The sequence below is a fragment of the Vombatus ursinus genome, unplaced genomic scaffold (genome assembly GCF_900497805.2).
Source record: "Vombatus ursinus unplaced genomic scaffold, bare-nosed wombat genome assembly UNPS02015106.1, whole genome shotgun sequence".
Classification (NCBI taxonomy): Eukaryota; Metazoa; Chordata; class Mammalia; order Diprotodontia; family Vombatidae; genus Vombatus; species Vombatus ursinus.
This window is the reverse complement of record NW_020954884.1, coordinates 740170-767525: the sequence shown is the minus strand read 5'-3', so window position 1 is coordinate 767525 and position 27356 is coordinate 740170. Positions and strand designations below refer to the sequence as shown.

Genomic DNA, 27356 nt, shown 5'->3' with positions numbered 1-27356 from the left:
TAAACTTCTGTGCATGTCTCTAATGAACACCATTAGTGTGCATATGTTTCACCATTTTAGGTCTCCCTTGATATTGATAAACAGAGAACCATTGAACCAAGTTATCTCTATATTTTCAACTATCCAGGAATCTTTTATGATCTTAATATTGGTGTAAAACATAGACTTTTAAAACTGTTTTGCTTTATTGAGCCAAATGTTTTTTTTAATAATTGTATTAATTCATCTTTTCTCATTGCAATAGATAGCATTTTTCAGACTCTAAAAGCAAACATGAGAATAAGCTGTTCATATTAAGAAATATTCTTTTGTTATCATAATAAATATATTATCATGATAAACATTAAAATATGCTAAAATATTGTAATGTTAATATATTATTATATTAATATGTTATAATGTTGATATATTTTATTTCATTAAATATTTCCCAATTACATACAAAAATTTTAACATTTATTTTATCAAAATTTGGATTCCAAATTGTTTTCTCCCTCCTGCCATTCCAACCTCCTTGAGAAGGCATGCAAATTGATACTGATAACACGTCAGGTCATACAAAACATATTTCTATATTAGTGATGTTGCAAAAGAAAGTATAGTAAAAAAAGGTAAGGAAAAAAATTTTAAAAGTATGCTTCAATTTGTGGAGTTCATCAATTCTATCTTTCATCATGGATGTTTTAGAATTTTCTTGGATTGTTATCTTGATCAGAGTAGCTGTCTTTCATAGTTGATCATCATTACAATATTCCTCTTATTGTATGCAATATTCTTCTCTGTGTTCACTTCACTCTAATTTTTTTCAAATAAGTCTTCCCAGGTTTTTCTGACACAACACAACTCACCATTTTTAGAACACGATAATATTCTATAATAATCATATACTAAAACTTTTTCAGCCATTTCCCAAGTGATGGTCATTTCCTCAATTTCCAATTTTTGCCACCACAAAAAGAGCTGCTATAAATATTTTTGTACAAAAAGGTCCTTTTCCCATTTCTTTGATCTCTTTGGGATACATACCTAGTAATGGCATTGCTGCATCAAAGAGTATGTGCACAGCTTTATCGTTCTTTGGGTATATTTCCAAATTGTTCTCCAGAATGATTAGGCTAGTTCACAAACTGCACCAATAGTGCATTAGTTACCAATTTTTCCACATTCCTTTCATCATATGTTATCTTCCTTTTCTGTCATGTTAGCCAATTTGATATGTGAGATGTAATCTAAGTTGTTTTAATGTGCATTTCTCTTTTTTTTAATGGTAATTTTTATTTATTTTTTTGTTTTCAACATTTACTTCCACAAGATTTTGAGTTCCAAATTTTCAACCCATCTCACCCTTCCCCCCACCCCAAGATGGCCTCTAAATACCCCTTCCCCTAGTCTGCCTTCCCTTCTATCTCTCCCCTCCTTCTCTTATCCCCTTCCCCTTCAGTTTTCCCGTAGGGCAGAATGGATTTCTATACCCCATTTCCTGTATTTCTTATTTCCCAGTTGCATGTGAAAACATTTTTTTTAAACATGTGTTTTTAAAACTTTGGGTTCCAAATTTTCTCCCTTCCTCCCTCCCCACCCACCCTCATTGATAAGGCAAGCAACTAAATATAGGTTATATATGTGCAGTTATGCAAAACACTTCCATAGTAGTCATGTTGTGAAAAACTACCTCTATTTCCCTTAATCCTATTCCACCCACCCATTTATTCTATTCTTTCTTTTGACCCTGTTCCTCCTCAGAAGTATTTGCTTTTGATTACTCCCTTTCCCAATCTGCCCTCCTCTCTATCATTCCCCTACTCTCTTGTCCCCTTACCCCCACTATTTTCCTGTAGGGTAAGACAGATTTCCACACCCAGTTAAGTGTGCATGTTATTCCCTCCTTAAGTCAAGTCCTAGGAGAATAAGATTCACTCATTCCCCCTCACCTTTCTTTGTTTCCCCTCCTCTGTAAGAGCCTTTTCTTTTCTGTTTTTTTTGTGGGATAATTTACTCCATTCTACCTCTCCCTTTCTCCTTCTCCTAGTATATTCCTCTCTCACCCCTTAATTTTATTCTCCAGATATGACCCCTTCATTTTCAACTCACCCTGTGCCCTCTATCTATCTATCTATATCTATATATACATACATATAATTTTTTCCCATCCAAGGACCCTAATACTGACAAAGGTCACATGAGTTACAAATATCATCTTTCCATGCAGGGATGTAAACAGTTCAACCTTAATAAGTCTCTTATGATTTTCTTTTTCCTGTTTACCTCTTCATGTTCCACTCAAATCTTGTATTTGAAAATCAAATTTTCTATTCAACTCTGGTCTTTTCATCAAGAATGCTTGAAAGTCCTCTATTTCACTGAATGACCATTTTTGCTCCTGCAGGATTATACTCAGTTTTGCTGGGTAGGTGATTCTTGGTTGTAATCCTATCTCCTTTGCTCTCCGGAATATCATATTCCATGCCCTGCAGTCCCTTAATGTAGAAGCAGCTAAATCTTGTGTTATCCTGATTGGGTTTCCACAATACTTGAATTGTTTCTTTCTGGCTGCTTGTAATATTTTCTCCTTGACCTGGGAACTCTGGAATTTGGCTACAACATTCCTAGGAGTTTTCCTTTGGGTATCTGTTTCAGAAAGAGATCGGTGGATTCTTTCCACTTCTATTTTGCCCTCTGGTTCTAAAATATCATGGCAGTTTTCCTGGATAATTTCTTGAAAGATGATGTCTAGGCTCTTTTTTTGATCATGGTTTTCAGATAGTCCAATAATTTTTAAATTCTCTCTCCTGGGTCTATTTTCCAGGTCAGTTGTTTTTCCATTGAGATATTTCACATTGTTTTCTAATTTTTCATTCTTTTGGATTTATTTTACAGTGTCTTGATTTCTCATAAAGTCACTAGCTTCCAATTGCTCTATTCTAATTTTTAAGGAAGTATTTTCTTCAGTAATCTTTTGGACTTCCTTTTCCATTTGTCCAATTTTGCTTTTTAGGGCATTGTTCTCCTCATTGGCTTTTTGGACCTCTTTTGCCATTTGGGTTAGGCTATTTTTTAAGGTGTTATTTTCTTCAGTATTTTTTTGGGTCTCCTTTAGCATCACTCTCACTTTTTCCTCTTCTTCTCTTATTTGCTTCTCAAAATCCTTTTTGAGCTCTTCCATGGCCTGGGACCAATTCATATTTTTCTTGGAGGCTTTGGTTGTAGGAGCTTTGACTTTGTTGTCTTCTTCTGGTTGTATGTTTTGATCTTCTTTGTCACCAAAGTAAGATAATATAGTCTGACTCTTTTTGTGCTGCTTACTCATGATCGCGGCCAATTACTTGAGTTTTAAACTCTTTGTTAAGGTAAAAGTCTGCTTCCAACGTGAAGAGTGTACTGTCCCAAGCTTCAGGGGTTTCTACAGCTGTTTTCAGAGGTACTTCTAGGGACCTGTAAATTTTCAGTTCTTCCAAGGTGGTATGATAAGGGGCGAGGTGTTTTCTCTCCACCACCACAACAAGCTCCACCGCACCAGTGTTCCTCCTCGCCCCAGGACCACTTCTCAGAACTGTGACCCAGATCCAAGCATGGGCAAAGCAAGAGATTCCTGCCTCAGCCCTGGCAGAAAGATCCCTGCAATCCCCCTCTGATCAGCCACTCGATTCCCCCTCAGTCTGTGGGCAGGAAGCTCAGGAAAAAGCCGCGGCCCCGGGTCATACTCGAGACTTGCAGCTGAGACCTACCTCCTCTCTCACCACAGTCAGACTTTTCCCACTGACCTTTTAAGTTGTCTTTGGTGTTCATGGGTTGAGAAGTCTGGAAACCACCACAGCTGCCCGGGATTCAGTTCTCTGAGGCCTGCTCCAGGGTCGCTCGGCCTGTGTGCCCATGCCGAACTGCGCTCCTCTCCCCGCCCGGCATGATATACCTTTCCGATCAACCATCCAGGCTGTCTTTGGCTGGCAATTTGTTTCACTCTGTCTTTTTGTGGGTTCTGCTGCTTTAGAATTTGTTTAGAGCCATTTTTTTTAGGTATTTGGAGGGCTTTGGGAGAGAGCTCAAGACAGTCACTACTTTCCTTCTGCCATCTTGGCTCCGCCCTCCTGCATTTCTCTTGTCAATAGTGATTAAGAGCATTTTTTTGATGTGACTATTGATAGCTTTGATTTCCTCTAAAAACTGCATGTTCATGTCCTTTGACCATTTATCAACTAGGGAATGGCTCTTATTTTTTATAAATTTTGGGCAATTCCTTATATATTTAATACATGAAACCTTTGTCCAAAAAAAAAAAAAAAACTTGCTGTAAAGATTTTTTTCCCCAGTTTCCTGCTTTCCTTATAATTTTGGTTACACTGGTTATGTTTTTGCAAAAGCTTTTAAAATTCACATAATCAAAATTATCTATTTTACTTCCTGTGATCTTCTCTATCTCTTTTTTTTTTGGTCATAAACTCTTCTCTTATCCTTAGATCTGACAAGTACATTTTTCCGTGTTCCCTTAATTTATTTATGATATCACCCTTTAGGTATAAAAAATTTATCCATTTTGACCCAATGTTGGTATTAAGTTGGAGAGTTGGTCTGTACCTAGTATCTGCCAAGCTGTTTTCTAGTTTTCCCCCCAATTTTTGTCAGATGATGACTTCTTGATCAGAAAGCTTGAATTTTTGGGTTTTCCAAACACTAAATTACTATGGTCATTTACTGTTGTGTATTGTGTACCTAATCTATTTCACTGATCCACTACTCTATTTCTTAGCCAGTACCAGATTGTTTTGATGATTATCACATTAATACAGTTTATAATCTGGTACTGCTAGACCACCTTCCTTGACACTTTTTTTCATTGATTCTCTTGATGTTCCTGACCTTTTGTTCTTCCAGATGAATTTTGTTATTATTTTTTTCTAGCTCTATAAAATAATTTTTGGTAGTATGATTGGCATGACACTGAATAGGTAAATTAGATAGAATTGTTCTTTTTTATTATGTTGGCTCACTCTACCCATGAGTAATTATTGTTTAAATTTGTCTTTTTGTGGGTGTGAATCATTTTGTAATAATGTTCAAATAATCCCGGGTTTGTCCTGGCAGATAGACTCCCAAGTATTTTATGCCTGCATCTATTTTAAATGGAATTTCTCTTTCTATGTCTTACCAATGGGTTTTGTTAGTATTATATATAAATGTTGATCATTTGTGTGAGTTTATTTTAAATCTTGCAACTTTGCTAAAATTAATTGTTTTAACTAGTTTTTAGTTGATTCTATAGAATTTTCTAAATATACCATCATATCATCTGCAAAGAGTGATAGTTTTGTTTCATCATTGCCTATTTTTATTCCTTCAATTTCTTTTTCTTGTCTTTTTGCTATAATTAGCATTTCTAGTACAATATCAAATAATAGTGGTGATAATGGACAACCTTGCTTCACCCCTGATCTTATCAGGAAGATTTCAAGTTTATCCCTATTACAAATAATGCTTGCCAATAAATTTAAATAGATACTACTTGTCATTTTGAGAAAAACTCCACTTATTGCTAGGTTTTTAGTGGGGGGGGGTTTAATAGTGATAAGTATTATATTTTGTTGAAAGCTTTGTCTGCATCTATTGATATAATCATATGATTTGTGTTGTTTTTATTATAATAAATTATGCTGATAATTTTCCTAATATTGAACTAATCCTGCATTCCTGGTAAGAATCCTACCTGATCATAGTGTATGATCTTTGTGATATTTTGCTGTAATCTCCTTGCTAGTATTTTATTTAAATTTTTTGCAGGGATATTCATTAAGGAAACAAATATAGTTTTCTTTCTCTGTTTTTGCTCTCTGTGGTTTAAGTATCAAAACCATATTTGTGTCATAAAAGGAAATTGGTAAGACTCCTTTAACATTTTTTCCAATAGTTAATAGTATTCGGATTAATTGTTCCTTAATTTGGTAATTTGATAGAATTCACTTCTAAATCCATTTGGTCTTGAATTGGTTTGTTTGGGTTTTTTTGTTTGTTTGTTTGCTTGCTTTATTCCCCCAAGGGAGGTATATGTGGCTTGTTCAATTTCTTTTTTTAAGATAGGGTTATGTAAGTATTCTATTTCCTTTTGTGTTAGTCTGGGCAGTTTATAATTTTGTCAATATTAGTCCATCTCACTTAGATTGTCAGTTTTACTGTCATATAATGAGTAAAATAACTCCTCATAATTGCTTTAGTTTTATCTTCATTGGTGGTATACTTACCCTTTTCGTTTTTGATACAAGTAATTTGGTTTTCTTCTTCTTCTTCTTCTTCTTCTTCTTCTTCTTCTTCTTCTTCTTTTTGCTAGGCAACGGGGTTAAGTGACTTTCCCAGGATCACATGGCTAGTGAGTGTCAAGTGTCTGAGGCTGGATTTGAACTCAGGTCCTCCTGACTCCAGGGCCAGTGCTTTATCCACTGTACCACCTATCTGCCCCTTCTTTCTTTTTGCAAATGTCCATTTTATTGGGTTTTTTAATGAACTCCTTGTTTTATTTATTAATTTCATCTGGTGTTGTTTTTTTTTTCATTTTCAATTGTATTAGTCTCTTCTTTGATTTTCAGGATTTCCATTTTGGTTTTTAATTGGACTTTTAATTTGTTCTTTTTCTAATTTTTTTAGTTGCATACTCAGTTCATAGATCTGCTCTTTCTTTCTTTTATTAAAGTATGCATTTAGAAATACAAATTTTCCCCTAAATACTGATTTGGCACATCCTAGAAATTTTGGAATGTTGACTCATTATTGTCATTTTCTTTAATGAAATTATTGTTTCTGTGATTTGTTCTTTGACTCACTCATTCTTTAGGATTAGATGATTTAGTTTCTAATTAATTTTTAATCTATGCTTCCATGGCCCTTTATTAAATATAAGTTTATTGCGTTATGTTCTGAAAAGGGCGCACTTAATATTTCTTCTTTTCTGTATTTGGTTGTGAGGTTTTTAATGCCCTAATACATCATCAGTTTTTGTAAAGGTGTCATGTGCAGCTGAGAAAAAAGGTATACTGCCTTCTATTCCCATTCAATTTTCTTCAGAGGGCTGTTGTATCTAACTTTTCTAAGATTCTATTCATCTCCTTAACTTCTTTCTTATTTATTTTATGGTTAGATTTATCAAGCTCTGACAGGGGAAGGTTGAGGTCTCTCAGTAGTATAGTTTTACTTTCTTTTTCCTCCTGAAATTCATTGAACTTTTCCTTTAAAATTTGTGTACTATGCCATTTCATGCACATATGTTTAGTAATCCTATTGCTTCATTTTGTATGGTGCCTTTTTATCAAAATGTAGTTTCCCTACTTATCCCTTTCAGTTAGGTCTATTTTTGCTTTGTCTGAGATTATGATTGCTACCCTTGCCTTTTTTTTAAACTTCAGCTGAAGCATAATATATTCTGCTCCAGCAACTTATTTTAACCCACTTTGTGATTCTCTTCTGGTTTCTAATCCATTTTGATGTCTGCAATTATTTAACATTTTCTTCTTTTTTTATTCTTTTGACTTCATTTTATTGTTTCTTGATCTGATGGAGTCATTAGCTTTCCCTTGCTCTAATTTTTAAGGAACTGTTTTCTTCAGTGAGATTTTGTACCTCTTTTTCTATTTGGCCAATTCTGTTTTTTAAGGTATTTTTTTCAATAGTTTTTCTGACTTTTTACCAAAATATTAATTATCTTTTTCATAATTTTCTTCCTTTACTTTCATTTCTTTATCTAATTTTTTCTACCAATTTTATTTGATTTTGAAAATTATTTTTAGCTCTTCTAGGAATTCTTGTTGGACTTGTGTGCAATTCACATTTTTTTTTCCTTTGAGACTTTGCTTGTACTATTTTGACTTCACTGTCTTTTGAGTTTGTTTCTTGATCTATCACCACAGTAGCTTTTTGTGGTCAGGTTCTTTTTCTTCTTGTTGTTTGCTCATTTTTCTACCACCCTATTTCTTGATTTTAAACTTTGTGTTAAAGTTGGTCCTCTGTTCCCTTCATGCAGTGGCAGAAGGAGCACTATCTAAAGTTTCAGGCCTTTTTGAATTAATGTTTTCAGAACTAGTTGAGGAAGAGGTGGATCTATAAGTTTTCAGTTCTTCCAAGGTGGTGCTAAGGATAGGAGTGTTTACTACTCTCCTGGCCTGTGCTGTTATCTGTGGGCAACCACAAGCACTCTTTTCCACCATGGACCTGTGACCAGAGTCCCTGCTCCCCTGTGGCCACAAGCTCTGTTGTGTTAGTGCCATTCTTTGTCCTGGGACTACCCAGTACTGTTATCTGGAACTGAGTATGGGCAATGCAACAGAGTCCTGCACCCTGTGACAGCAAAAGGACCTTTGTAATCTCCTCCTGACTAATTGTTCAACCTCCTTACCATCTGTGGGCTGAGAGCTCCAAAGCCACTGCTAAAGCTGCTGATTCATTAGCCCTCAAGACCTGCTGCTGGCACATTCTGTGCCAGACTGGGCCTTACCCTCACTCCTGTGGGACAGACCTTGCCTGTTGACCCTCTAAGTTGTCTTTGGCTGAGAAATTGTTTTACCCTGTCTTTTTGTGGATTCTACAACTCCAGAATTCATCTTTAGGCATTATTTAAAGTGGTTTGGAAAGGAATTTGGAAGAACTGAAGGAAGTCTCTGCCTTTTCTCTGCCATCTTGGCTCTGCTCCCAAAAATCGTTAATAGTTTTTTCTTCACCCCTCATTTCTTCCTTCTTTTTAATATTGCTAATTAAATTTAATTTCTCTTTTTAGTTGGTAGTTATTGCCTTTTGCATTTTATTTTAATTTCATATAACTGTTTCATCTTGTTTATTCTTTTCTATCATGATATTATTATAATTTTTCTTCCATACAAAATTGTGAAAGAACCAACCTTTTGTTCTTTAGTTGTTTTAGTTGTTTTGTTTTTTAATGTTGTGAGTTTTTATGTCTTTTATCCATTTAGAATTTGCCGTGCTGTAAGATCTATTTTGATGATCTAAATCTATTTTCTAGACTTTCTATTTTTCCCCAGCAAGGGAAATAGAGAGTAGGAATTACATCATTCTTTTTATTTATATCCCCAGGGACTAGTGTAGTAGGTACTTAATAAATGGTTACTGATGGATTAATCAATCAATTAGGGAATCCGTTCCCCAGTAGTTTATATCCTTGGGTTTATTTTACATTAGACTACTATGGTCATATAATTCTAACTTAGAGTTAGAGAATCTTTAGAAGTTAAGAATCTTTAGATTTTAGAGTTAAAGAATCATTAATCACACTAAAGTAACCATTGTCATCTCTCTTAATGCCTTCTCATGTGAATTCACTTATGTCCAGAAGTCAGTGAGTGCAATTTCTGATTTTATAGTTAGATGATTTTTTAAACTCTCTGTATAATATATATATATATAAAATATATATATATATAAATGACCGTTTGATATGTGTTTTTTGTAGACAACATATTATTGAATTTTTTTTTGTTTTTTTTGGAGGGGTTCTTTGTTTTGGGGGAGCGACTTGACACATAATAAATGCTTTTTAATTCATTCATCTTTAAACATGTTTTCTTTTTATTAAGGATTGAATCTATTAACATTCTAAGTTATGCTTGTTAAATTTGTTTCTTCTTTTACAGTGTTATTTGTTTTGTCAGTAAACCTACAATCTAATACATTTTCCCTAGACATTGTTCAATCCCAGTCTGATATATATGTGTATATATGTGTGTGTGTGTATGTGTGTATATACGTATGTACATATATGTGTATATGTATACATGTATGTGTGTATATACACACATATAGAGAGAGATATATGGAGATAGATGATAGACAGATAGATAGATAGATAGATAGATAGATAGATAGATAGATAGATAAATACATAGATACATAGATACATAGATACATAGATACATAGATACATAATTAGATAGATACTCCCTCATGCCGGTACCTAGAATAGTAAAAACAATTCCACTTATTTTCTCAGATCAGACACAGACATTTTCCTCCTCCTGCTCCCCCAACAAGCTTCTTAGTAAACACCGTTCCTAAGTTACTTGTTGTATGTCTTTAAACTTTTTGATATATTCATCTTCCCTTCCTTCCCCATCTTTGGTAGATCTGATTGCCACTTTGGAATTATTTTTTCTCCCCTCTGCTTTGCAATAATTTATTCATTACTTTGACATCCCTAATCAAAGAGTTCCTCTCCACTATCCTTACTCCCTTCTTCACTTATTTACTTTCTTATGTATCAAATATATCAATATTATTTATGAATATATCCTCCCCAAGCCCATTTGTGATCTTAAGTTGTCATTCAAAATAACCTTGCTGCTGAGAATTTGTTAATCAGTTGGAAGACTTTTTGTTTTGATCTTCCCTACAACAGTGCCAATGGGGAAAGCATATCAGCACTTCTGTCTTTCTGATGCCCCACCGCAGTCTGTCCTCTTACCCCTTGAAACAATTACAGAACACAAAAACTCCCTGTTTTCTTGCTAGTCTTATGTAGCATCTATATTAAATCTCTTTCCTAATTCTGTCTCCTAGACACCTTGAGACAATTTTAAATATTGACATCCCCTTTGTTTTGTTTTGTTTTTGCCAACCCTCTATAGCACTTTTTTTTAATTCCCCTTAAGTGACTCAGAAATGTTATTATCACTCAGGCTTACCTAGGCTTTTTGTGAAAGTCACCACTAATTCACATAGGTTGATCTAATTTGGAGAATATTCATAGAATTTCTCTGCTTCTTTATTCTCTGCCATAGATTTTGAAGCATAAGCTTCTATTAGCTTCATAGTAATCCTATGCCTTATATTCATTTTGAGACCTATAAGGCGAGACGACAAAGTGGAACTAGATATTTTTTTACTCCAGTGTGCATGATAAATCCAATTCCACTGATTACTTTGTCTGCACCTCTAAAGAAAAACTATGAGCAATTCTCCCATTTAGCTCCAACTTCTCTATGTCTTCTGATTTCATTTAGAGCAAGAATGTGATAGAAACATAAAATTTTAGATTTGAAAGGAACCTGGGTAGCTATCTAGTGCCACTCATACCTGAAAAGGAATGTTAGTATCAACTATACCACTCCTACCAACTAAGACATCCCCTCCCTTAAGGTGGAACTTATTATTACATTCTGAGGCAACATGTCCCACTTTATGAAAGGACTAAATGTTGGAAAGTTTGTTCTGATGGCAAACCTAAATTTGATTCACTGCTTCATCTACCCATTGGATGTAATTCTGACCTCTAGGGCCAGGCAAATCAAGCCGAATATCTCTTCTACATGACAGTCCTTTAAATACTTCATCACAGCTAAAATGCACTACTCCCCACATATGTTCTCTTAATAAAAGTTAACATGTATATAGCACTTATTACTTGCCAGGTGCAGTGATAAGTGCTATATAATTATTATCTCATTTGATCCTCACAACTACCCTGGGAGTTTGGTGTTATTTATTATCCCCCTTTTATAGATGGGGATTCAGTGACTTGCTCAGGGTCACACAGCCAGAAGGTGTCTAAGGACAGATTAGAACCCAAGTCTTTCTGACTCCAGGCCTGGTGCTATGTCCACTATGTCACCTCGGTGCTTTTCTCTCCTCTTGACTAAATACTCCCAGTGTCTTCAACCAATTTTCGCATGTCATGGATTAAGGACCCTTCACTATTCTAGTTGGTATGCTCTCCAACTTATCCTTGTCCCTCCTAAGCCATTGTACACCTAATTGAACACAGTACTTCACATGTGCTCTGACCATTTATTCATGGAAGCTATGTCTCTTTCAAGGTAGCTCAATATCACATGGGGCCAATGGGCTAACATTGAGTTTGGAATCCACTAAAAGCCCCACATCATTTTTTGCCCTGCTGTCTAACCATGTCTCTTGACCATCTTATTCTGCAAAGTTGCCTTCTTAAACCCAAGTCTAAGATTTTAGTTGTCTCTATTGAATTCCATCTTACAAGATCCAGCATAATGCTCTAGCCAATCATGATCATTTTGGGGATCTCGATTCTGACATCTTGTATGTTAACTATCTCTCCTAGCTTTTTGTCATCTGAAAATTTGATAATCATTCCATCCAAAGTATAAGACCAAGAATTCTCCCACATATCGCCTTCCAAGATGACATTGAATCATTAATGACTCCTCTAAGTCTGGTCATTAGATCATTTTAAATCCATCATAATAGCATAAGGTACTTTATCAAGCATTTTGCTGAATTCTTGGTAAAATATATAGCATTCCCCTGATATTCTAATATAGTAACCTGATCAAAAAAAAAAAGAAAAGAAAAAAATGTTAATTTAGCATGATGTGTTCGTAATGGGACCATGTTGGATCTTTGTAATTATCACTTCCTTTTTTAGATTTTCACTGTTGTTCAGTCATGTCTGACTGTCTGTGATTCCATGGACCATAGCTATGCATGGAGTTTCCTTGGCAAAGATACTGGAGTAAGTTTTCATTTCCTTCTCCAGTGGATTCATTGGTCCTTTTGTCAGGCAGACAGAAGTTAAGTGAGTTGCCCAGCGTCACATAGCTAGGAAGCGTCTGAAGCTGAATTTGAATTTGTCTTCCTGATTCCAGGCCCAGTGCTCTATCCACTGAGCCATCAGCTTCCTCTAGATGTTTACTAGTCATCCCTTAAATAATCTGTCCTAAATTTCCCCAGGAATCAAGGTCAAGCTTACTGGACAATCATTTGCAGACTCTATTCTCTACCCATTTTTTTTAAAAAATCAGTACAAGTTTTACCCTTCCATCATACAATGGTACCTCTCTCATTCTTCAAGATCTTTCAAATATCTCTGACTATGGCTCAGTAAAAACATCTTCCAGTTTTTTCAGTACCCAAAAATGAAATTCACTTAGGCCAAGGGACTAAATTCATGAAGGGAGGATAATTGCCTTCTTACTATCCTCCTACCCTTCTTGGGTATCAACACCAATGACAAAATTGCTCTTGGTCTCCATGTGCTAATCTTTTTGTGTCTCCAGCACTAAGCCCAGTGCCAGGCACATAGTAGGTACTTACTAAATGTTTATTGATTGACTGAATGATTGAAATATAAATCCCATTCTTAGTCTGCTGCTAACTTCCCAAATCAGTTGTTCTTATCATTCCTTGTTTTAAATAGGCAGAAGTAAGAAAAACACAACCTGTGCCCTTAGGTCTTCAGCTTCTTACCCAAAACTTATTTGGGAATGCTTTCTGTTTCTTCTGGTGGTATTCTTTATGAATCCCAAGAAGCAGATCATCTGTTTTGATAAGACTTGAGAGGTTCTCCATTATGTCTTGGATACATGATGAGAAATACATAAGGCTTCTCTTTTCTTATTAGGTCAACAAATCGATAGAACTCTCTTTTTGTACATCTATGCAAGGAGTCAACAATCAAGGTGGCCACATGGGGCCTATGGCCATTTTTAAATTTTATATGTCTTGAGTTACCATGTCTAAAGAATTCTTCTCCTATTGGCCATCCTGTTGGTGATGATGATACTCAGTACTTGACTGAACTGGTTGTCAGACATAGTCTATGACCAGGACTATGTTCAAAGCCTTTTTACAATTTCCCAGAGTTCTATATAATGCTATAATGGTATAACCTTCAAGACCCCGGAATCATTTCCATGCCATGATGAGGTATAAAAATATATGACTTTGTGGAGGAGTATTTTACTTAATTTGCTGATACTCCCATCTGATACAATTTGCTGTCATTTAGAAGTGATACTTGCATGAGCACGTCTTCATTACCTTTGACAAGTGCCATAGATGTTGTTCACCACACCCCTCCCTCATGCTGTACTCTTGTTGCTTAAGCTTGAAGCTTACTCATATCCTTTAATATATTATTTCACCAGGCCTTCATTTAGCATAAACAATAAAAATTTATTCTAAAACTATTCTTTTATTTTTCTTTTCATACTTTCTCCCCATCCTTACCTGTTCTAGCCTAATTAGTGATGTCTTATCCAAGTATTTTCAATCTATGGCATTCAAATTATTTAACTTTACCAAAAGACTATTATGTTAGATGTGCATAATATACTAAAAATGATATCTGTCATGCCTTTCATTCTGTGTCTATTCCATATCTATTTCTTTTCACCAATACTTAAAAGAACTTTGATGAGTTCATATACTAATCAAATAAAATAATTATATGCAAATATGCCTACTTCTCTAAAGATTAACTAAACCAAAGATCATGCAGCCTTTACCTTACACAAAAGTGTTATTATATATATATATAATATATATTAAAGTGAAGTCTTCATTTCTAATTGTCGGATAAAAAGCATGTCAGTTATTTACATTTTGGGTACAAAAAGATCTTCCACAAAAATGCCTTCAGCCTCTAGACTCAAGTAATTGTCTTTCCATATATAAAAGATTGAATTTGCTTTGGTCACTTGACTTTCACTATTCTTCCTTCTAAATATTGAGTTACAGTTTAAGAAAAAAAATTAAAGTCCAAAATACTCAAAATATTCACATGGAATTTGATAATTGTTTTCTGACTTGTTCAATTCTTCACTCAACACTCATGTTATACTAAAATAATTTTAAACCTACCCTAAAATATTTATAGTTCAAGTAGAAATTAATAAGGACTTAAAGAGCAGAGGAGAAATTCCAAGAGAAACAATAACAACCTAAAAGGGAAAATGTCCCAACAATTTTAATTAACCAAGTGAGGCACAAAAAAATTACTATTTCTCTTTCTCTCAAAACAAAGATTTGATTGATTTTCTTGTTGCATTTTAACTCCATTGCTCTTTTAAGACCAATACATTAAGAGTGATTTGAGGTCCAAGCCTACACATAAGAAATGGTTAGCAATTTCTTTTTCCCTTGGCAGTCCACATATTTCTATCAGCCATAATAAGATAATGTATCTTTATCTCTCTAGTACATCAAATGTTATTTGCACAGAGAATGTGGAATAGGATTTGTCTTTCATGTGATCTTCATTGTAACTTACATATAATAAATGGTAAATATATATATATTATATATATATACATATATATTTTATATATATATATACATATATATATATATACAGTCCATATTAAGGCAAGTAGAGTCCAGAGATCCAAGTTATTTTGATAACTTTGTAGATATAGTATCTCAAGTCTGTTTGCACTAATTTTCTACTAAATAGAACTACATGGAGAAGTGCATGAATTTTTTCAGGCTATAGGGAATCTTGTGTCTCTTCTTCATGCCCTACAGGATGGTGCTAACTTTGTATCATTGGAGGGAATTGGGGATGATAAAGAATAGGAAAGAAGGTCTCCTCCCCACCCTGGATCTAAGGATAATGCCCTGGCAAAGCTAGCTTTATGCCATTACATCATCTACAATTGTATTTTCATACCGTACCCATATCTGAGTGCCCTTTAAACCTCTCCATGACAGCTAGGGTATTATTCATCTAAGGAGGCTACCCTAATAAATATCCTTAAAAGAACATGCTCTTCGATAGATGAATCCAAGATCTCTATCAAGCCTTAGTCTCTCTTTGAAGCTCCAGTCCCACACCTGCAACTACCTATTGGACAAGCTGGACTAAATGTCCCAAAAGCATCTTAAATTCAACATGTCCAAAACAAAACTCATTATTCTTACATCCAAAACAACCCTTCTTTTGAATTTCCTTATTACTGCTGAGGGTACTACCACCCTCCCTGTTATCCAAGTTAACAATGTTCTCAAGTGTTCACTCACCCAGCATGCCCAGTCATTTGCCAAGACTTTTCAGTTTTACCCTCAAAAACTCTCTAGTATATCTTCCTTTCTCACCAATCATTGAACCACCACCCTTGTTCACTTTTCATCTACTGACATATCATTGCCTCAGTTCTCTCTCCACTGCAATCTATCTTCCACAAAGCTAACAAAATTATTTTTCTAATGCATAAGTTTTACTGAGCTCAAATAAAATGCAGTGACACCATTAATACCTTCAGACAATTAGGTGGCACAATAGATAAGCAACAACCATTTCTCCATTGCATTCACCATGCCTGCCTTTCCAATTAAAAGAGATATTCACCCCCATCCTCAAACTTCACACCCTACCAAAAGGTCTCCAAAGCAAATTTCATATTATCTTGGATTTTAAGTTGGGAGGGATTTTTAGAGATGAGGAAACTGAATTCCAGTGAAATTAAGCGACTTGCCCAAATTAATAAAAGTAAAAACCAGTAGGGCCAAGATTGACACCAAGGTCCTCTGACTCCAAACTACAAATGTTTTCTACTGCATCATGAATTCTGAGCCTAACACCTCCCTTTTTCTCCTATGGAAGAGAGAAAATTGAATTTGGTAAATTATTACGATATTGTATTGGAACCAGTGTTTTTCTCTAGGTTTGAAAAAGAGTTGTGCCTATTGTCATATGTGAATAACAATTTATGTCTAAAAGTAGGAAACCAAAATTATCATCTGTCTTTTTATCTAGTGGAATTATGGCAGGTGGGTTGGTTTAAAAAAAAAAGTGTGACGAATAATTTGGAGGTGGTATTTATTTGCAAGGCCACTCAAGTAGCTAGTAGACTTAATGTACCCCCTGGAATATGTGATTTATTCAGCTTCAGAATCTAACCTTGTGTATAGTTTCCCTATAAACCAATCTAATTTAAGTTTCACCTAAAGGAAAAGGATCAGACAAGAAATTATCGGGAAAGAAATCACCTGTTGAAGATACAACACCACCTCCTATACCTCCAGGACCACCACCAATCAAACCAGGGTCAGAAGAATGGATCTATGTGGACGAACCACTTCCTCTGGTATAGTAGTTCAGAAAAAAAAAAGTATGGTAGATAACTTCTTCCTTATTCAAGGGAAAAATTGTGTCACTGTTTTACCTCACCCCAAATTTTTTTCATTGGCCCAAATGAATTCTCATCAGAACATCTGAGAGATTGTTTTTTATACTCATTGGGCCATAATCATCTTCTTTCCAAGTCACTGAAACTTCCATGAGTCATACTCGGGAACTGCTATTAAGTATTTACATAGGGGAACAAATGAGTTCTTTGAGGCTCATCCTTCTCCTCAGAAGCACCAGCCATGAAGCTCCTTTCCTGGAAAAGAGTCACATCTCTAGAAAACGTGGCCATCAAATGATATTTCTTTTCTCTCTGTGCTCCCATGGCTACGTGATAATATCCTTCAAATTGAGTTTAATCTCTCCCTTTCCAGATGACTAAAAGTTAAGTAATTGAAATAAGATGAGAATAGGCAGTCATCAAGCCTAGATGGTTTAGAACAGGGCTCGGGAACCTGCCACCTGGAGGCCACAACCCAGATTTTTTCTGTGAAGTTTGGATTCAGTCAAAGGGCCTCACTTGAGGACCTAGAGGGCCACAGGTTCCCCACTCCTGGTCTAGAAATTTACCTACTTATACCAAAGACTGGACAAGAGGACCTCTTGGGTTCTCACAAATTCTTACATGATTGCAATACTATTGGTTCCTATTTTATAATAATAAAAGCATTAATAATAAATAGCTAGCACTTATATAGTACCTACTGTGTGCCAGACACTATGCTAAGCGGTGTTTGTTTGTTTTTTATAAACATTATCTCATTTGATCCTCACAACAACTCTGAGCGGTAGGTGCTATCATTATCCCATTTTGCAGTTGAGGAAACTGAGGCAAATATGTTAAATGACTTGCCTGGGATCAAAGAACTAGTTAGCATCTGAATTCATATTGAATTCATATCTTTCTGACTCCAGGCCTGGTGCTCCATTCACTATGCCATCTAGCTGCCTCTCAATGAAAATTTTAACTTTTACCAATAATGAAGCCTTCTATGACCACTCCAACTCATAATTATCTCACCATCTAATAAATCCATGGCATTTTTTTATACTATAGAGCAGCAAGCTGTAATGGGTAGTGGTCAACCTTAAAGTCAAGATTATATCTTGTATCCCTGGTCATGTCATATGCAACATTTATGGATATATTTTCTGTTTTCCCAACTAAGATATGTTTATTGTGGGCAAGGAGAATGTACTATGCCACTTTTAATCCTGTGCATCTTGCAGCAAATGTTATGCAAATAATAAGGGCCCAATACATATTTGTAAATGAATTAATGAACTTATCTGATGGGTTTAGGGGTGAAGATTCAAAAAAGGGAGAAAAAGAAATACCATCATCCTAGTGTCATCCTACAAACCACCAAGCCAACTAGAAGATATAGAAAATACTTTCCTTCTACTGATGGTAAAACTGTCACAGATTCAAGATGTAGAATGAATGGGTGACACCAGTTTAACATACATTTATTGATGTCAACTATCCAGATTTCTGCTGGAAATCTAATTCTGATTAAAAAAAACTATAGCCTATGATAAACTGTTGACTTGCCTTCCTTGCTAATCACCATCAAAAAGCATTAAGTGCTTTCTGTGTGCTGTGTTAAGCACTGGAGATACAAACAAAAGCAAAAACATACTTCCTAATGAAAGACTCTTTCATAAAGAAGAGAGCTGTGAGGCAAACCAAATTTATAAATTACTTTACAACGTCATCTCATATCTTCATTATCTCATTGTGACAATAACATTTTTACGTATGGTGAAACTGAACATGATTTACCCATGTTTATACAGCTAGTAAGTATCACAATTAAGATTTGAACTCAGGTCTTCCCGGCTGCAAGGTCAGCACTATATCCACTGGGACACACTGTCTCTTGAAGATTTGTTCTGTAAACTCGAGATAATATAGGAAGCTTTTGAAAGTGTTACCATGACACCTTGGAGATGAGAAAATGGTGGCTACAATCTAGGCCAAATTATATGAAAATAGATTTCAAAAAAATACAGAAATGTAGCTATGATGGACCCCATGGATAAAGATTAAAAAGGAATTTAGACCCAGATAAAATCTCTGGTTTCCTATTGACTGCCTGCAAATTACAAACCTCAAGAGTCCCTTCAATGATTTGTCCAGGTTTCTCCCAATTCATAACTCTCTATTATAAACTCAGATCTTTATAAAATTAATTTTGAGCTTGAATAGTCTAAAATGTGGTGGTCACAATATTGTCTCACCTGTCTTTTGTATATATTTACATAATGCTAGTGTTCTCCCCCATCAAAATGTAAGCTCCTTAAAGACAGGAAGTACCTTGTTATTGTCTTTATAATCACACAACCTAGCTCATTCATCAAGCTAATTAAAGATGTTTGACAAGGTATTACTGAATTCCTCAAAGGATTTAAGTCCAAGATAAAGAAAAGTTAGCTAGCCTTAATCAATTTGAATCTCTAGACCCAGATAAATTGTGCCTTGAGTTACTGGAAGAATTTACTGAATGGATTATTAAACCATTGTCAATGATCTTTGGAGAATGACAATATTGCAGGATTGGAGATAGTCAAATTATTCTGATTTAAAAAAAAAAAAGAAAAGAAAGTGATTTCTTCTAACTATAAGCCTATGAGCTGGATAGAAATTCCTAGGAAAATTCTGGAATACCTCATCAAAGAGATGGTTTTTGAGCACTTAGAAAGGGAAGGTATGATTGTAAAAATCTGCATAAGTTCATAAAGTATGTTAAAGAAATCTCATTTTCTTTTTTGACATGATTATTATAATGTTAAGGTTATTACCATAGAGGTAGCATACGTGGATTTCAGTCACACATTTGACAAAATCACTCATTAAATCTTTGTGGACAAGACGGGGAAAGATGAGCTAGGTAATAGTAAGGTTAGATAGCTTTCCATCTAGCTAAATAACCAGATAAAGATTGTAGGCCAGGTAGAGGTGAAATTTCTATATTTGCTAGAAAGCTTTGTCTTTGACCCCTATTCTGTTTGAAATTTTTATCAGTGACTTGAATGAAAGCATAAATAGAATGCTTATCAAATATACTGAAGGACACAACACTAAGAAGCATAGCTAACATATTGAATAAAAGATGTGGGAGTCTAAAAAAGAGCTCAGCATACTGGATTTATGGACTAAATCCATTAAGATGATATTTCATAGAGATCAATGTAAGATTCTTATATTTGAACCTTAACATTTTTAGTTGGCTACACAGTTACAAGATGGTAGAGGTGTGTTTGGTCAATTCCAGTATGCTAACAAAATTTGCATTAAAAAAGGACCTGGAAATTTTAGTGTACTCTAAGTTCAATATGAGTCAAAGGTATAATTTGACAGCCAAAAATATCTCATGTAATCTTAGGCTGTATTAATAAAAACATAATGCTCAGAACAGTTCCTTTCCAACCCCATGGACTCTTTGGTCCAGTTTTAGATGTCACATTTTAGAAAGACCATTGGCAAGTTGAAGATTCTGCAGAAGAGAGTAACTAGTATGGTGAGAGAACTGAAAACCATGCCACGTGAGAAATGGTTAAAGGATCTTGGGATACTTAGTCTAGAGAAGAAAGGACCAAAAGAGCACGTGATAGCTACTTTCAATTATTAGAGATTTTTCACATAGACTAGTAATTAGGTATAGATTACTTGATCTCAGAAGGCATAACAAGGACAAACAGATTGAAATTACTGAGAAATGAATTTTGGCTCTAGAAGAAGATGGAAAGAAAAAGATCACCACTTCCTAACAATGAGAGCTGTCCAAAAGTAGAATTAATTGCTTCAGGATGTAGTAAATTCTTCATCTCTGGATGCCATAGGATATCATAGATCTAGACCGGAAGGGATCCCCAAGGCCATCTAGTAAAACCCCTTCATTGTATAGACAAAAAATGGAGGTCTTGAGGCAGGGGTTGGATGAACAAACACCTGTTGAGTATGTGGTAGAAGAGATTCTCATTCCAGGGGTCAGATGGTCTATGATATCTTCCAGTTCTGGGATTCTGTGACTCATAGATTAGCACAGTTCATGTGAAAAGGCTTGGAATTTTTTGCAGACCACAAGTTAATTTGAATAGTGTTATTTGGCTGCTCCAAAATGTTAGACTGCATTAGTAGAAGTAAAATAGGGATGAAGAGAATTAATAGTCACACTATTCTCTTTGTTATTTGGGTCACATCTTGGAATACCATTTAGTCTGGTGATTCACCCTTTAAGTGGGGCATTAACATACTGCATAGTGTCTATAACAGGGCTTCTTAACCTTTTATGAGTCACGTACACATCTGGAAGTCTGGTGAAGCCAATGGGACTCCTCAGAATAATACTCTTAAGTGCATAAAAATAAAGTATACAAGATTGTAAAAGAAACAATTTTATTGAAATAGTTATAAAAATATTTTTAGGCAATTAGGGTTAAGTGACTTGCCCAGGGTCACACAACTAGTAAGCGTCTGAGGCCAAATTTGAACTCACGTCCTCCTGACTCCAATGCCAGTGCCCTATTCACTGTACCCCTTAGATGCCCCAAAATATTTTTTAAGTTCTTACACCTCAGGTTAAAAACCTCTGATCTAGAAGAAGAAAATTAGGGTAGAGTGAGGTCTGGAAATATTGCCAAGTGCAACATGCATAATAATTTAAGGGACCAAGGGATGTAACCAAGAGAAAGAAGAATTTTCCCTGTAGCAAACAATTAATGGCCCTAATAATCAGCAGAGTGTGCTTAAAAACTGAGGCTTCCTGATTCCTAATTCAGTGCACTTTCCATAAATGATAGTTTGGTTGGTTGGTTTTTAAAAAGGCATCACATAGAAAAGTACATTGAATTTGTTCCATTTTCCTTCAGAAAATGAGCTAGGACCAAAGGGTAAAAATTATATGCAGGCAGATTTGGGCTCAGTATGAAAAAGAACATTATGAGATCTCAGTATAAGGAACAGCAGATCAACACTAGCATTCCTCCCTTTAAAAACGATGTGATCTCGCTTAATTCAGTTCAAATTGGCAAGTATGTCTTAGGCCTCTCCTATCTGCCAGGTTCAGTCCTAGACACTTGGAATGCAAGTTTGAAATTGAGACAAACATTGCATTCACAGATTTTTCGTTCCACTGCATGGGGGAGGGGGATGGGGAACAGAAGAGAAGAAGAACATTGATCAGATAGTGTAAATGCAAAATGATTACCCAGTAATGGAGTGGTATTAATTGGAGAAATCAGAAAAGGTATCATGTAGGAGATAGCACTTAACCTGAAGGCCTAAGGGAAGCTAGGATGTCCAAATAGCATAAGTGAGGGGAGAGAGTATTCCAGGAAACAGAAGACTGAATTAGCAAGAGTGTGGTGCAGATGGAGAAGAAAGTAGATCTCAGTTACAGAAAAGATTCCTTCCTTGGGAGAGAAATTAGACTAGACTAACTCAAGGTCCCTTCAGCTAAGATTATATGGTTCTATGAATAAATAAATGAAGAAAGCAACCATGGGCAGTAATATACCTATGACTGAAATTCTTTCAGTTTACATTATTAAGCATTATATAAAAGAAAGTTTTGATTGTATCATACATGATGCTCTTCTCTCCTTTTTTGTGTGGAATCCTAGGATATACCATTCAGGATAAAATATTTGGACAGCCTGGCAAAATCTCCCTTCCAGAGTATTAGCCTTATTTTCACTTTAGGAATAATGCTGTAATGTTAAAAGGCTACTTCAACAAAGGGAATTGCTTCAAGTGGCCATTGCTTTTTCTCTCAGGATATGCCATTTGAAGAAATATTATGAAATGGGAGGTTCCCTAGAGTTTTCTTCTATCCCTGTCCCAGCCGTCTTCTTACCACTTGCCCCCTGTAAGGAAGGAACAATTCTCACCACCTTTAGAGCCCATGACAATGTGACGGAGTTGTCAGAGTTGTCCTTATGACAGCTCATTACCCTTGTCCCCTGAGGCTGAAAACCTCCTTGTTGTTCTTTGGTAGTTTGGTTCTATTTAATCAGTTATCCAGAAGAATTTCAAACATGAAATGTTGATTTGTGTGTTTTACTGTTTAATAGGAAATACTTCAATATTTAGTGCCTTATTGGGAAACAATAGAAAATTCATACATAAACACGATCAAAGCAATACTCAGGCAGATAAGAGATGAGAGACACAGTGTGCTTTATTATCTACATGAGGTCAGGTGGGTAAAAGTTAATTATATGAAGAATTTCACATTCTGTTGAGGGAAGGGGAATAAAACATACCTATTTTCCATTGAAATTTTGCTAATGTGTCACAGACTAAATTATCAGGAATACCTGCAACGGCCAGACCACAAGCAAGAATTTGTATCTCAATGGCAGGCTGATTTTAACAGCCTTCCTGAAGACTTGTGGGATGATGAAGAGACCAAAGCTGAACTACACCAAAGAGTCCATGTAAGTCAATATTCGGCATGGCAGGCTGGCGATTGGGCGGTGCTTAGGGAGTTCAGTCGGCTTCTAATTGAGACAGCATTTACAAAGGATAATTTATCAATTGCCTCATCTTGTCTTCTCTACCTCCATTTCCCCCCATTCAAACAGCCGTGACTTTAACCCAGGTTCTCATCATCTCTTACCTAGACTACTAAAACAACTTCCTCAATCGTGCCTTTGCCCAATTCTCTCCCTGCTCTGTACCATCTTACACAGCGGCCAAAGTGTTTTTCCTAAAGTGCAGGTATGACCATGTCCTTCCCTTACTGAATGAAGACCAGTGGATCCCTGGTGACATAATACATCAGTTCCTGTGCTTGGCATTTACTCATTTTTACAGCCTGGCCCCAGCCTATGTTTTCAGTCTTATTACACATCACTCCCTTTCACTCTATGGGCTCACTATATTTGCCTTCCTACTGTTCTTCACACACAATGCTCCATCTGCCATCCTCATGCCTTTATGCAAGCTGCCCCATCCACCCCACCCCCATGGCTGGGATACATTCCCTCCTCACTTTCTAGAATCTACTGTTACCTTTAAGACTTGGCCAAAAAGCCATCTTTTGTATTAATTCTTTCCTGATCCCCAACTGTTAATGTCTTCACTCCAGAAAATTGATTTGCATTTATTTTGTATGTGTGATATATATATAACTCTATATGTATACATGTGGTCTCCCCTAATGAGTTTAGGAGATGTTTCAGTTTTATATTTGTTTCCTCTGCACTTACCAGATTGTATGGCTCGTAGAAGATACTTAATAAATGACTGTTCCTTGATTAATTGAAGATAGATATCGAAAATGCAGGGGTTGGACTAAATGGCCTCTTGGGTCTCTTAGAGTCGTGGATCTGTCCTCTCATAAGTACCTCATTGACAATTCACCCAATGATTGGAGGCCTTCTTGATATGTAAAAGATACCAGTTGAGCAGCCAGGCTTTCCTTTGATATTGTTAGATTACACCATCGACCCATCTCTCCCCCGCCATACCCCAACATCCTTTACCCTGGTCCTTTTTCTTTTTCTTTCCCTTTTTTTGAGGCAATCAGAGTTAAGTGACTTGTCCAGGGTCACATAGCTAATAAATGTCTGAGATGGAATTTGAACTCAGGTCCTCCATGACTTTAGGGCCAGTGTTCTATCCACTGTGCCACCTAGCTGCCCTACCTCACTCTCATACCCTGGTCCTTTTTCAAAATTCCTTATTTGCATTGGGATAATTTAGCTTGTGCATCTGAAAAGTGAAATCCTTCTTTTTTCTATTTAGGATTTAAGAGACCGCCTATGGGATATATGTGATACTCGAAAGGAAGAAGCAGAACAAGAACGTGCTGATATCATTGACGAATCCTGGTTACAAGATCATCTTGGAATACTCATGAACCATTTCTTTTCTTTGATGCAGGTATGACCAGTCAGGTCATTACAACATAGTTATCACATACCATTCTTCCTTTTGCCATTATTGTCCTTGTAAAACAGCTAATTTTAGTATCAATCAATCAATATTTATTAATCACCTACGATATGCCAGGCACTGAGCTGAACACACGGGCTACAAAAAGTCACAAAAGACAGTCCCTGCCCTCATGGAGCTCACAATCTAGTCTTTTAAAAGCTAATACTGCTAGCACTGTTCCTCTTTAACATTCACCCCAACTTACTGAAAAAGTAAGCTCCATTTAGTGATTATGTTTAGCAATAACAATATAAAAATTTCAAATATGTTCCCAAATAACTACTTACAGCTTTATGTTGCTTAGACACCTGAGGAAAGACAGCAAAATGGGTATCTGAGACTGTGTTGCATGATACTCTCCTATGCACTAGCCTTTCCAGTCACAACTCCAACCTAAACATAAGCCTGTATACCAGTGGTATGGAGGTAGCTTCCATGGAGATGAGGTGTGGTAGACCCCTGTCTTCAAGAGTCTTTTGGTACCCTCAAGGGAGTTGAAGGTGACTCATCTCTGCCATTGGCCCAAGCCACTGTGTTCCCTCAATTTTAAGGAGTCCCCAGCACCCTAATTCCATTTAGCCACTTAATGGTCAGATTAGATTTTTACAAAGGAATGTTTACTGCAAAGGTATAGCAAGAACAAACATATAAACATTCCCTCCCTTCTGGGCTGATAGCAATACCCTGTCTGGAATTCTGAATTCATGGTTGCCATCACTGGCTCAAACTCCTGGGACTGGGGATTCCACTACCTTGCACCTAAAACCAAAAAAGACAAATTAAACAGACCAAAACTTCAAGCCCATTTCTGGGACTACAGAGCCTGGAAAAAGAAGGTGGTGCTTCCCCTGCCCAGCTTAGGGCATGATGACAGTGCTATGCATGAGCAAGACCTTCAGCCCTGGATGCAACCAGAGAGAGTAACTCTGCCTCTATTGGGTAGATTTACAGACACAGACTTCCTGCCAGTCGAGCACTGGAAAAAGACTGTGCCCTCTTACATGTCTTCTCCTAGAAGCAAGTCCTTGGAGTCACCTGAGTGCCTCCTTCAAATGGGTTCCTCCCTCATAAGTGATCTGGGAATGCACAAAATCCCTTTTATGCTTATTTATATACATGTTGTCTCCTGTATAGGAACTATTTCATTTTCTTATTTGTACGCCCAGGGCATAGTATAGTATATAGCAAATTTCAGGCACTTAATACATACCTATTGATCAATTGATTTCTTTCAACCAGTCTTCATATGGTATCATCCCTAAGTCCTTCCCTAGTCATTTTCCCTATACTGCATATTCTTCAGTTTATCATTGTCCTTCCTAAAATGTGGGACTCAAAAACTGAACACAATATTCAAGATGTAGTCTGACCAAGACTGAGTACACTATCACCTCCCTAGGATTACCTATGGTTACTATGACTCTAATTTTCAATATTTCTATTAATAGCTGTTAATTATTATTCATTATTAATTAACAAGTTATATTTAATGTTTCAATATTTCTATTAATAATTTATATAATGTTTCTATTAACTTTATCCAAGTCATTGATTTTTTTTTAAATGTTAAATAGTACAAGGATAAGCACAATCAGTTAGTCATTCTGTCAATCAATACGCATTTATTAAATGATGGCACTGTTTCAGAAACTATGCTAAGTACTGAAAAATGAGGGAAATTATTCTTTTCCCCAAGGCACTTATGTTCCCAAGGATTCATTTATTCTCAAGGATGGGAGAGACTTTTTAGTCAGCAAGGAAGCAACAAGTAGATAGAAAGAGTTGAAGATTAGAGAGAAGCAGGGAATGGAATGACTCTAGTAGTAGCCTTCTAGACTCACTGGAGAAGACAAGATGGACTGGAGTCATAACTACATGTAGAGGGGCTGCCTATTTCAAGAAGGACTATTTCTTCCTCAAAGACTGGAATAAAAGAGGAAATAGTGGGAGATAATGTCAAGGAGTTGTAAGATGAGGAGGAAAGATTTAGAAAAGGGGGCTAATAGCAAACGACCTCAGTTTTCTTGGTAAAGTATGAATTGATGTCTTCAACTTAGGAAGATGATAGAGAGAATTTTACAGGAGACTTGAGGAAAAGATTTTCAAACAACTGTTGTGATAAGTGAGATAGAGAATCAATGACGGAAGAATACAAGGATTGCTTTGCTTCATAGAGGGCCCAATTGAGTCTAAATAACAAATTTGTAGTGCAAATAGTCTGCGTGCTTGCATTCCTTCCTTCCTATAGCTCCATTTAAGTAGTATGTGAGTAAAAACAGAGAAGTCAGATGTAAATAACCCGGGGTAGGATTTAGAAAAGTAAGACCAGTGATAGGACAAGGAAAAAGAGAACTGAAAATACAGAGAGAATAAGAGGTTAAGATTAGAAAAAGAGGATAGTATAACCAGAATGGAAGTCATGACCTGGGGAAGTACTGAAGACTGCAAGTACTGGAAATAATGATCAGGATGAAGGAAGGAAGGAATGATTAGATGGATGGATGGATGGATGGATGGATGGATGGATGGATGGATGGATGGATG

General features: G+C 36.0%; 1 protein-coding gene across 1 annotated transcript in view; it reads left to right on the top strand.

The window, feature by feature from the left end:
• Positions 1-27356, top strand: part of SPEF2 (sperm flagellar 2) — a 222718-nt gene that overhangs the window by 147115 nt on the left and 48247 nt on the right. Inside the window, exons 18-21 of the mRNA XM_027846244.1 lie at positions 16687-16823; positions 22943-23070; positions 23170-23308; positions 24621-24758. Coding sequence (XP_027702045.1) covers positions 16687-16823; positions 22943-23070; positions 23170-23308; positions 24621-24758 — 542 coding nt within the window. The remainder of the gene's footprint in view (positions 1-16686; positions 16824-22942; positions 23071-23169; positions 23309-24620; positions 24759-27356) is intronic.